At 44.4% G+C, this 12,500-nt stretch overlaps 1 protein-coding gene across 3 annotated transcripts in view; it reads left to right on the top strand.

Moving 5' to 3' along the window:
- The window catches only part of ank3b (ankyrin 3b), a 262,028-nt gene that overhangs the window by 206,870 nt on the left and 42,658 nt on the right, over positions 1-12,500 (top strand). For all 3 annotated transcript variants that reach the window (XM_063221923.1, XM_063221924.1, XM_063221921.1), the window contains exons 25-26: positions 5,863-5,986; positions 11,950-12,052. In XM_063221923.1, coding sequence (XP_063077993.1) covers positions 5,863-5,986; positions 11,950-12,052 — 227 coding nt within the window. The remainder of the gene's footprint in view (positions 1-5,862; positions 5,987-11,949; positions 12,053-12,500) is intronic.

A 12,500-nucleotide genomic window follows, 5' to 3' on the forward strand; every position in this document is an offset into this window, starting at 1 on the left:
GTGTGTGTGTGTGTGTGTTCATTCATCTTTTCAGCAGAAGGCCCTCTTTGTTCGCTGACAGCTTGCAAGTCTTGGATTACAGAGCACACCTAAAGAATGAGCACTATTACCATAGAAATTAGCCCCCGTGCCCACCCACCCCCCTTACCCTTACACATAGTCTCTCTCTCTCTCTCTCTCTCTCTCTCTCTCTCTCTCTCTCTCTCTCTCTCTCTCTCTCTCTCTCTCTCTCTCTCTCTCTCACACACACACACACACACTCACTGCACTGCCCCCAGCCCCCGTCACCCCTTCCTCCATTGTGATGCCCTACTGTGTTTCCATGGCCGCAGAACACTGAGCTCCAATCAGAGAGCTTCACCGTCCCACCACTATCTCACTGATACTGTTAGTGACCTCGCACAGACTAGTGCTAACCGTGCCCTGTCACTTGGGGAAGTACTACTAAATGAGAGAGTGTGTGTGTGTGTGCGTGAGACAGAGACCAGTGTGTGTATGGACATTCCTCTTCTGACACATTGGCAGAAGGTAATGACAACCTTGACTTTAAGGTAAAGAAAAAAGTGTGTGTGTGTGTGTGTGTGTGTGTGTGTGTGTGTGTGTGTGTGTGTGTGTGTGTGTGTGTGTGTGTGTGTGTGTGTGTGTGTGTGTGTGTGTGTGTGTGTGTGTGTGTGTGTGTGTGTGTGTGTGTGTGTGAAAGGAAGGAAAAGGAGACAAAATCATTTGGTTGATATCATTTTGCACGGATGTGTGTGTGAAAGTGGGTCAGAGAAAAGAAAGAGAGGTATTTGGCTGATATCCTCCTTTGTGAGTGTGTGCATGCATCTGTGTGTGTTTGAGAGTGAAAGTGTGTGTGCATGTTTGTCCCTGTGTGTTCTTAAAATCCCTGAGCAAAGGATCTAGGCTTCCCACACTTTGGATTACAGACAGACAGACAGACGGACACTGCTCAGGAGCAGGTGGTGAGTTCCTTGCAACCGGAAGACAGACAGACAGACTGACAGATGGCACAGGCGGATATGGGTGTATAGACAGGCAGTGAGGGCTGGTGTTCAGGGATCACTGACGTGCCATTGCCAACCACACACACACAGTGCATTTTGCATTGTTTGCATTGTAGCTCAACACTCACACAGCAGGGCCAAAATGGATTTTTACTCTCTAAGTGTTGAATTAGCACATCGAAATTTGCTGTTTGCGGTAACCAGTGGTATGTCAGCGATGATCACTGTCACTGACAATGGCACTGGCGACCACTTTGGCTGGCACATTACCACAACTCGGCCACCCAACGCTGTCATAGCCAGTGAGGTGGAGTGGAGTGTGAAGTGTAAGGTGCATTGGAGAGACTCTGTGGAAATGGCACTCAAGCCGAACTGGAGTAGTAATTTAAATTTGCATTATAAACAGACTGGCTGGCATGTCATTGGCAACAGTGTTAATTTTGTCAGCTTTTTTTTAATTTAGTCGTAGTCTTAGTCACAATGACGAAAATCAATTTTAGTCGTAGTCATATTTTAGTCATTGCCTTCCCAATTTAGTCTTAGTCTTAGTCTAAATGACGAAAATCAAAAAAGGGCTTTGACGAAATATTTTAGTCATAGTCATGATTGACGAAATTAACACTGATTGGCAACTTACTGTATGTGGCCACCCGGTGTCATAGAACAGCGAGGGATATTGGAGTGTGCACAGACAGTGTATGGTGCAGTGGAGAGGACCTGCCAGTGAAAGTGTTCCTGACTGGGATTGAGTGAGGGGGCCATTGGGAGCCGTATACAGCAGCCACACACATGGCCACCCAGGCTGGCTGTCATAGACAGTGGAAGGGCTGTGCAGTACATTTCGCAGTGCTAATATTACAGAGTTGAATTTAAATGTAATTTCATGTGTTTGTGGAGAGGGAGGTGCAAAGATGGGTCTCTCTCTCTCTCTTTCTCTCTTTTTCTCTCTTTCTCTCTCTCTCTCTCTCTCTCTCTCTCTCTCTGTAGTACTTTTCCCATCAGATTCGGAAGCAAATTAAAAGTAAAAGCGTATCATGTTCTAGCGATAGGAGATGTGTCAGCTTGGTTTTCCATCAACATCAATAGAATGCACAGTTTGTGATTAGAACATAGGAAAGAAAGAATATCCTGCGCAATATGCACCACCAGGTGTTAGAGCAAGTGTTGGAACTCTCGAGCTAGGTCCAATTGTGGCCTCTGCGCCTGCGTGGCTTTCCTACATGGCATCAAACCTTTTCCATCACTTCTGTAGCGATACAACTTTGCCGAAAACTATATATATTCAGAGCGGATTAAATTAGTGCAATAAAACTGGCGATAAAAGAACGATATTATGTTGTTTTTGCATCACGTGTCACACTAACTTCTAGGCGCGTATCACATTAAAGTGAATCATCTCGTTGATTGAAAAAGGGCTTGTGAATGTGCTGTTCCTGTCATAGCCAGTGAAGGAGAGTAGAGTGTGGAAGCTCTATGGTGCAGTGGAGAGGCTTTGACTGTGGAAGTTGCGATGTCTGATTGGGGTTAAGTTGGCGGTGATTGGGAGCTGAACAGCCACACACATGGCCACCCAGAGCTGTCATTGCATGTACTGTAAGTGACTGTACAGTAAATTTTGCAGTGCGGATATAACAGTCAAATTTAACACAACGCAAATAAACGGTGTGTGTGGAGAGTGGGGTGCAGTCTTTTGGTGGAAGTTGTCGTTCTTGGATGGGGATGGGCCATCGTTGAGAGCGCCACACTTGGCGACACAAATTTTGTGTCACAAATTTACTGTGTGTGTGTGTGTGTGTGTGTGTGTGTGTGTGTGTGTGTGTGTCTGTGTGTGTGTGTGTGTGTGTGTGTGTGTGTGTGTGTGTGTGTGTGTGTGTGTGTGTGTGTGTGTGTGTGTGTGTGTGTGTGTGTGTGTGTGTGTGTGTCAAGTGGGGTGCTAAGGAGAAGCGACAGTTGTAGGGGTGTAAATCAAAGCCTTCATGACTATAGAGCTCTTCAGCGTTGACGTCAACTTGTATGCGGCGTTTGGACCTCCGGTTCCATGGCGATTTTTTACATTGCAAAATGCCATAGAGATTCAGGTTTGGCAAAAATATAAGTTGCACGCCAACAACGAACATTAGCGTGTCCCCGCATCCCTTTCTCATTAGTGGAACGGATCGTATCATCATGTTGGTGTATTCACATGTTAAATCATGACGATTATAATTTCTGATTTCTGATCATTAAAACTTCCGAACTACATGCTTTCCTTTGGTTGCCATGGGTACAACCCTCCGCACGTACATGACGTTAGATACAGGCGCCGCTTCTGTAGTCGCCAAATGTTTCCGGGTTTAGCATATGGACGCAACATCGTATTTATGTCGAAGTTTGACACAAAATGATCAACCATGTCATACCTACAGCCTATTTTTAACACCCTCGACAGTTTGCGGGGGTTCGCTAAGCGCGTGCTTGCACTCGGAGCTTATTTGAAACGGGCCCCTATTCATTCTCAATGGAGGCCGGAAGCCGATACGAACCAGGAAGTCCTTAAATGCTAACATGAAAGACTACAATCTACTACATGCTTCCGCGTTACTGAAGAACTCTATACGATTCGATATTGATTTCTTTTTGATTATTTTCGATACTTAAAAATGCTCTGCGATATGATTCAATTCGATCGTTGGCCACAGGGTCGATGCATCAATACATATCGATTATTATTTACACCTCCATACCACTGTTGAAAGGCTGCTGTCCCTGACTGGTCTTTGGTGTTTATTTGGAGTCACTCTTGGCCTCCCAAAGCAGTCATTATCCAGTGAGGGAGTGCACCGTAAAATTTGCAATGTGAATTCAACAACAAGACAGTAGAACCAACTCCAATAATGTTAAATTCCAACATTGTATGTGTTGAATTAGGATGAAAGAAATTACTGTGTGTGTGTGTGGAGGGTACTGTAGGGTGCCATGGAGAGGCTCTCTCTCTCTCTCTCTCTCTCTCTGGAAGTCACAGTTCCTGACTGGGATTTGGTGGGCCTCCATTGAGAACCATATAGCCACACTCTGCCTAATCCCAGAGGCTGAGGCCGGATGTAACAGGCAGGAAGGATGGAGATCTAGTCACTCATGTGTGGGAAAATGTGCGTGCGTGCGTGCGTGCGTGCGTGCGTGCGTGCGTGCGTGCGTGCGTGCGTGCGTGCGTGCGTGCATGCGTGTATGCACATCTGTGTGTGTAGGTCTGTGTCTGTGTATATCCGTGTAGTGTGTGTGCATATGTCTGCATGTTGAGTGTGTAGATCTGGTGTCTGAATGAGAATGAGAGAGAGTGAGTGAGTGAAAAGTGGACGAGCGAGTGAGTGGGCGCTTATTCAGAGCGAGCCCTTCCTCCCGCTTCTGAGTTTGCTGACAGTAGAGTTCAGGCACTTCTTTTTTCCCCTCTCTCTCTGCTCTCCACGCTGAATAGAGAGGGCTGTTTCACTCAGTGGCGCACTTCCACATGGTAAGCTAAACAGCAGTGAGAGAGACAACAAGAGAGAGTGAGTGAGCGTGACAAAAACTGAGTGAAAGTGTGGAAAAAAACTGTGAGAGAGAGAGAGAGAGAGAGAGAGAGAGAGAGAGAGAGAGAGAGAGAGAGAGAGAGAGAGAGATAACAAAAGAGAGACTTGCAGAGAGAGGGGAGAAGTTTGAGAGAGAACAGCAGGTCTGTGGAAGTTTTGCGACGTGTGAGTTTTGTTGTCGATGGCTTGTGTCTGTCCTGAACGCTGCTCTGAAAGGTTTTGGAGAGGGGGGGAGGGGTCTGCCGATACAGGGGAACAGCAGGGGGACTAGGGGCTATGCTTTGTCACTGTTGGAATGCAACCCCCCTCCTCTCTCTTTCTCTCCCTCTCTCTCTCCCCCTCTCTCTCTCTCTCTCTCTCACCCTCTGTCTGCCTATCTCTCTCCCCTCTCTGCCTCTCTGTCCCCTACCCTTTCTGCCCCCCCGTCTCTCTCTCTCTCTCCCTCTCTCTCTCTTTCTCATGTGCAGCGTGTGCACTTGCTCTCATTTTTGCTCTTTAACTCTTGTTTGCCTGGCGTTCTCTCTCTCTAACCATCCATCAACCTCCAACAAACTTTGCCTTTACCCTGGGACCAACCACTGTGTTATACTTTTTTATGGTCACTTATCTACTCTATCGACAAAAACGCCCGTGTGTTTTTTAACGTGAGTGAAATTGGCTGTGAGCTTGCAACAACAAACCTTGTGTGGCTTCTTTGTTTTGATCATTTATCCTCTTGTCTTGTTGTTTGAAAAAGTTTCTTTTCAGAAAATGCGCCTCTTCCCCTTTAAAGCTTTTACTGAGCCTGAGGACGCTCCTCCGTCTGCCCTCCCCAACCCCTAACCTCACTCCTCTTCTCCCCCATACTACCCTCAATCTCCCCCTCCCTCCGCTATTCCTCCCATTCCATCATGGGTTATTGCGTTTGACAGATCACAGGGGAGGAACTGTTTTTTTTTTCATCTTCCCGAGGATCGGACAACAGGCGCAAACTAACTCTCAGACTAACTAACTCAGTCTTGTATGGGGACTGTCTCTGTCTCTTTCTGACTGCCTCGGTCTCTCTATGACGGCTTCTGTCTCTCTCTCTCACTGCCTCCTTTCTATAGCAGCTGCTGTTGATCCTATGTAAGAGAAAGAGAAAGAGGGTGGGACCATAGAGGTGTAAAAGAAGGAGTGTGCGGGAGGGTGTGTTTTAAAAAAAAAACACACACACACAACAAACTTGCTTGTTTGCCTCCTCCCTCTCGGCGTGTGGCTAACGGCAACTCCTCTTCTCTGTGTGTGCTCCTTTCTACGCCGGTGTGCATCGTGTCGTGTTGTGTCTGGGACAGGTGACGATGCAATGACGGGTGAAACGGACAAGTACCTGGGTCCACAGGACCTGCGAGAGCTGGGAGATGACTCGCTACCCCAGGAGGGTTATGTGGGCTTCAGCATCGGTGCGCGGACGGCGAGGTAATGTCAACACACACACACACACACACACATACACACACTTGCATAGACAACGACTGGAGATTTGCCAGACAATGACTTGATATTGAGACATTTTGCCATCCAGGAGTCATGCAACTATGGCGAGCATTGACTAGAGCAAACATAAATTACCAGCCCTCCACACTTTATTTCTCTCTGCACAGATGCCTGTCAAAGGTCAGAGAGGCTGTCTGGCCAGGTCAAATGAGTTCTGCCCACCTTTGGCCTCACTAGTCATGTCAAGAACAGCATGGATCATTTCTGCCATGCATGCCAAGCGCAGAGCCAAAACGACCTCTAGACTTTGCAGCTCATGCAGAAACTTTGCCATGTGCAAAAGCCATTTTGCCAGTGGGTGATGATAATGCAACTGAAATTATGTTTTCAAAACTGGTTTTCCATCCCCAAGGTAAAGAAAGCAAGAAAGTCCAATTTTATTGTAGAAGTTTCGCTCAGACATTGCCTTAGCAAAGTTGCAGAAAATGTATAGGGGTGTGCAATTTCCTCTTTATCGTAAACATTCAGTACTATTACAGTACATTGCTGTTTCACATTAATCCTTGTAGATGACGACACTGCCATAAACCAGTAGATACAGTTTGGTGAGGTAATGTTTTTGTCCATGCAGGTGCAAGAGTCAAACTCTACTTGTGTGTTCTGCAATCTGCACACCGTGTGTACATACTTTAGTACCTCCATTGACGCACAAACAGTTTATACAAGTGTGTACAGTATAAATACAGTGCTAAAAAAGAATGCAGTTCCTGATCCGTCAGTAATTGAATGGTATTTACAGCTGCTCCAAAATGTGGTCTAAACAGCTGACACTGGCCACGTGTACGTGATGTTTTCAATTCCAAATCAATAATTCAGAATTAAATAGTTCCATGGAGTTCACATTGCACTTTCATTTAATTCCAAACTTGTGAACTGTTTACATGATGTTTGCAAAGCAGAGTTAAGCTCTGTTCAGAATTAAATTGAGTCATTTCTGAATGAAATGAAATGAAATGAATTGCAATCTAGACCATTGTGAACATTTTGACAGCACCCGTGAAGCATTTTATTGCAATTCTTCAGCCCCAGAGCTACAGGCGAAAAAAAGAGGTTTGCCATGCTCTCAGAAAAGGAGGTCACTGATAGATAATCTTTACACACAATCAATCGCGTTGCCAGTTTGGTTGGTTAGTGCTCTTTGCCTAACCTCTAAAGTCCTGTTTCCATTCCTGTACTTCTTCATGCTTGATAACCTGTAGTTAGTTTACTGTATGCTTTCAAAATGGCTTCTGATAAAGTGACCTTGTGTGTTGTCTATGCTATTGACAAGTAGAGGTCATGTTATTGGTAATGTTTAACCCAGAAGACGCGTACACTACACACACTGTACACTACACACACACACACACACACACACACACACACACACACACACACACACACACACACACACACACACACACACACACACACACACACACACACACACACACACACACACACACACACACACACACACACACACACACACACACACACACACACACAATGGGAGCTACCCTGTCCCTTTTTCTCAGCCCTAGAGGGAATGTTTGATAATAGTGTGGACTTGTTTGACAGGCTTCACTCAGTATCACAATCACATTGGTCCCCTGAGTCTCACTATCTAGTCCCTCATAAAGGTATCAGGTGTGTTGAGTACACAGTAATCTTTGCGGTGTTAACTCAACATTTTAGAGTGTAAAATCAGATACAAGAGTACTCTGAGAGTTGAGCTAGTACTGCAGAATTAACATTGTACACAAGCCACGCACGCCGACCCTTCACAGCACCACAACACCACACCAGACCACACTACAGGAAATTAGAGCACCATTCGATGCCATTGCCTCAAGCATTGTTTAATGATCCAGGGACACACAGGGATCAGCCATCAAACACATGCACATGTAGAAGGCTTTGACCCTTGAACTTAAAAAAACATGACATCCAGCCTGGTGTATAGACTGAAACACATTTTTTTCCTGAGTTATGCATATAATGATTGATAATGACGTTACAGGTCAGCATTGGGGTGAATAACTGGGGCAATGAAAACTTGCCTGGGACAGACTTGGTCTTGTCTGCTTTGCAATGCTGAACAAAGTCCAATTTTTTTTTATCCCCCTTTATTTTCCTCCTGGGCCCCCTTCTTTTGGAAGCAGCCAATAGTGTGTTTGCATTTCCATGTGCTCTGTGATGGTAGAACCTATCAGCTGTGGCTTTGTTGGGAGGTTAAACCGCCTGCAGTTGCATCCATCGACATACAGTATGCATCCATGGAACACGTAGTGTGGGCTCCATTGAACATGTTAGCTTATTTGATATTTTCACTGTTACATGTTTCAATGTATTTACAATGTTGTAAACGTAGTATGTTGTTGTAATAAATAGTTAAAGTGAATGTTGTTTAGTTTACATGTGTTTATAGTTACTTAAGTACAAGTTACTTAGTAATTTTATTGTATAATATATAGCTTTGCCCTTTTATGTATTATTCCAAAGTTCTTCTCCAACTACGACAAAAGCATAATTCTCTAAATTGTATACAGTCGCATTCATAAATTACCATTTAGAACAAATTTTAGCCTTTGTTTAGATCACAACAACATTGCTATGACATCACAGAGAGTTTTAAGTAACAGGTTAAAGGTGGGGTTGCAGGTTAACCACTTTAAGAAAATGTACTATTATGGCATCACGTTGGGGGTTCCGCACATAGTCTTCTATACACATCTATGGTTCCGCAGGCTCATAGGAGTCTATGTAGAACCTTAGAATCCTGGGGGAGTTCCCCCAACGTGATGTCATACCTGCAACCCCACCTTTAAGACTTGGACAATTTTGGTGTCAGTGAGGTTATAACATAAAGTTTGCACGAAGGGGTTAAGATGCTTTTAAGTAGCCATACAGTGCATATCCATGTGTATGGTGATAATGGTGATGGTAATGTTGACGAAGCCAATGACGAGAGTCCTCAGACTGATATGCGTCTCATCCCAGAGTACTGGCTTGATGCAAAAGCAGAGTCACCCAGTGCCACGCTAGCCTCTCTGCTCTCCCTATCGTTCACTGCTTTCAATCTCTCTCTCTCTCTCTCTCTGTGTCTTTCTTTCTGTCCTTTCCCCCTTCCTGTCCTCTTTTTCTCTGTCCCTCCCTTCTCGCTTCCCCTCACACCCACCCTCATTTCTGAACGTTTTCACCTGCCTCCACTAGTCCTAAAGTCAGGTAAGAGGGCATGGTGTTGATCTACATGTACTCTAGATGTGTGCCCATCCCAAACGTTACGCTCCTCTCCTCCCCCCCTCCTCCCTTCCCCCACCATTACAACTTTCATGGCAACAGGACTCGTGTGGTCCACCCCTGTATGCCAACTCATCTGACTGAAAAGACAAAATGATTGTGGAGGGGTTTTTTTGTTTAATTGTTGTGGGGGTCCCTGTGGTGTTGTTAAGTTTTATTCAAAGTTTTATTTTTGTAATCCTAAAGTGATGTACATTTTGTGGTGTATATTTGCCTGTATTGTATTTGTCCAATTATTGTTCACTTTGAGTTTTCGTTAAATTGTATTGCAATATCTCTTCTGTTTAATAAGTGAAGCGTTGGTTAAGGCATGTTCATGTTCCATGTTCTTTATGTGGTTGCTGTTGTTATTATTGTTGTTGATGGTGTTTTTTATTGTTGCTTGGTGTGATAAGTGCACAGCACGTTGGCTTTATATTCTGGAATGAGGTGCTTAAACATGTAGCCTCCAGGGATGACTTGAATACTACCAAGAAAAAAAATAATTACAGGGTTCATTGTAAATAAAAAAGAAATCAGAGAGCAGAATAGAAATAGAAATCAATAGAACTCCATAGACATCAAAGGAAGAATGGCAACACGAATAACAGTCCCTTAAAAAGTTTGATTAACACATTATTAGCATACCTTTGAACTAATTATAAACAAAGCATTCAAGTGTTTGTAAATGAGTAAGAGCTAACCTACATTTTCACAGCGAAGTAGGAATCTGCTAGCCTGGGCGAAAAGCCGACTGTTGACTCCGATATCAGTCTGGCAAAAGCCATGAGGAATCCGTCTCCGTGGAGGGTGGTAGATGGTCTGATCTTACTCTATCATTTAAATTAATTGGAGTTCCAAACTCAAATTAAAACCCATATTGTGCTTTATTAGCATGCCAGTTACGATACAGCGTCGCAAAAGCAAAACAAATAACAAAACGAAAGTGTGAATATAGTTACCTTAACCAATCAGTAACAGAGCTCGCGGGTGAGTTCCGCGTCATCACTCTCAACTGTTTGCTGATTGGCTAAACACTGAGAGAACCGAGCTCGAGGCTTTTGCCAGACGATGTGCGGAGCCAAAATCTTTGGGTGGAGTACATAGGATGGCGTCGCGAGGCTAGGAATCTGCTCCTGCTGTATGAGTTTTATGTTTGTTTGCTGGACGCTTCTATATCCAGTGGCTCCATCGTTTTGCTCTTTGAAGAACAAACTTCCAGGACAGCTGCAGCTGTGATGTGTCTGTTGTGTTAACATGGTATTTCTTACTCGTTTACAGATCTTTTTAAAAAGTTTTGTTGATAATTAGTTTATTATTTACAAAGTTTTTCTTAAGCTTTTTAGCAACTGTTATTCTAAACTGTTACCGGAAGAATTAATTGCATCAGGATGAAAAGGAGATTATAGGAACTGGGCCGAAATAGCCAAAATACTATTGAAATGGCAATGAGTGTAGATAGTACTTACCGCACCAGTACTTACCGCAACTAAACCTATTAGCAAAACTAGGTTTACAGTATAGTACAATTCATATAATTTTCATGAAAGAAATATACCCAGTGGCTGTTTCTTCAGACTTACACCAACCCGTTTCCTTAGTCAGAGAAAGAACAAACCATTTAAGAAGGAAGAGTTTTAGCCAACTGCTTGGCTGACCGCTAGGCGCCCTCACTGTACTTCCGATTTCTGCCCACCTTTCTGCCAGCTGAATGTTTCGGGATCTCAAGTTAATTACGGACACGGTCCTTCTCCTTAGGGAAGCTCTTTACCACAAATAGAAAGCTATTTGTGTCATGGCCCCCGCCAACCCTTGCATAGAATATTGGGATACATAGACAGACACCAGTTGGTTTCTCCCACAGCTGTTTCAGCTTTTCAAAATGCAATATCATTTTTTTGGAAGGAGAGACTGAAAAAAGTGACATTTGCATTGGTTTCATCTTCTCCATTAATCACCAATTTTTTCTCAGTGGAATTATAATAAATCAATTTTAGAAAAAAAAAACATTTCCATATCAATCCATACATACAGCAGGTAGTTATTTACACATCTGATGTCCTTCACTTTCCCAAGACCATTACAACATGATATCATACGTCACTGTCCATCATTTCCAAAGAACTCTCATGCATATTCCCTACCAATTAATCTATGGTCACCCAGTGCATCTTTTGAGGGTCATTTTGTGGTTGTGACTTGTGTGCTGTGCCCTGGAGGTTGCATGCAGTAATCGCTGTGTTTTTGTTTTTCTTTTGTTTGTCTGTCTGTTTGTTTGTGTTTGTGTTTGTGTGTGTGTATGTGTTTTTTTCTCCTTTCTTGCTTTCTCTGTGTGCATATCATTATATGGCCATACCCCCTGTCATAACCCTAATGCCCCCTGCACTGCCCTGCCCACCAACCTCCCTGACCCACTGATAACCCACCCAAACACCCGCCTGTCTGTCATCCACACACCCTCCCTTTACACCCTACCCTATGCGGACCCCTCCCCTCTGCTACCCACCCTACCGAACCCACCCTCTGTCAAACCTCCGCCTTCCACACGCTGCGCGTGTGTGTGCACCCGTGTCTCCCTGTGTGTGTGAATGTGTGTGTGTGTGCTAACGTGTAAAATACACCAGCCTGCGCTCCTTCAGTTCGGACAGGTCCAACACTCTCAACAGGAGCTCCTTCACTCGCGACAGCATGATGATCGAGGAGATCTTGGCCCCCACCAAGGACACGGTAAGTGCCTCCCTCAAACAACCCCATCCCCCTCCTCCAACACCCATGCTCCTTGAACTCAACCCACCCTGCCCCCAACTAACCCTACTGTAACATGGCTCAGTGTCTTATTGAACCATGAGCACCTCAAGGCCATGCATCTCAATCTGGGCTGTGGATACTATATGACTACCTCATCCAATGCTTTGTGGTTTTGGTCAAGTGACCGTGAAATGTCTGTGAAGGGTCATGTTATACGAAGAGTTCAGTTGTAAGCAACTTGACTTGTCTTGACTTGACTTGTCTTTCTTCTTCAAGCGAATTACTTGTGGAATGAGCAGATTGTGAGCAAGGTTGTTGTTGCTGCTGCAGCAGCAGAATCCATAGAAGAAGACACTGCAGTGGCATCATATGAAAGTCATGAGTTTATGATGTTAATAGTACAGTGGCTTCGACCGACTAGCTTGAA

This window comes from Engraulis encrasicolus, chromosome 17 (genome assembly GCF_034702125.1).
Source record: "Engraulis encrasicolus isolate BLACKSEA-1 chromosome 17, IST_EnEncr_1.0, whole genome shotgun sequence".
Lineage (NCBI taxonomy): Eukaryota > Metazoa > Chordata > Actinopteri > Clupeiformes > Engraulidae > Engraulis > Engraulis encrasicolus.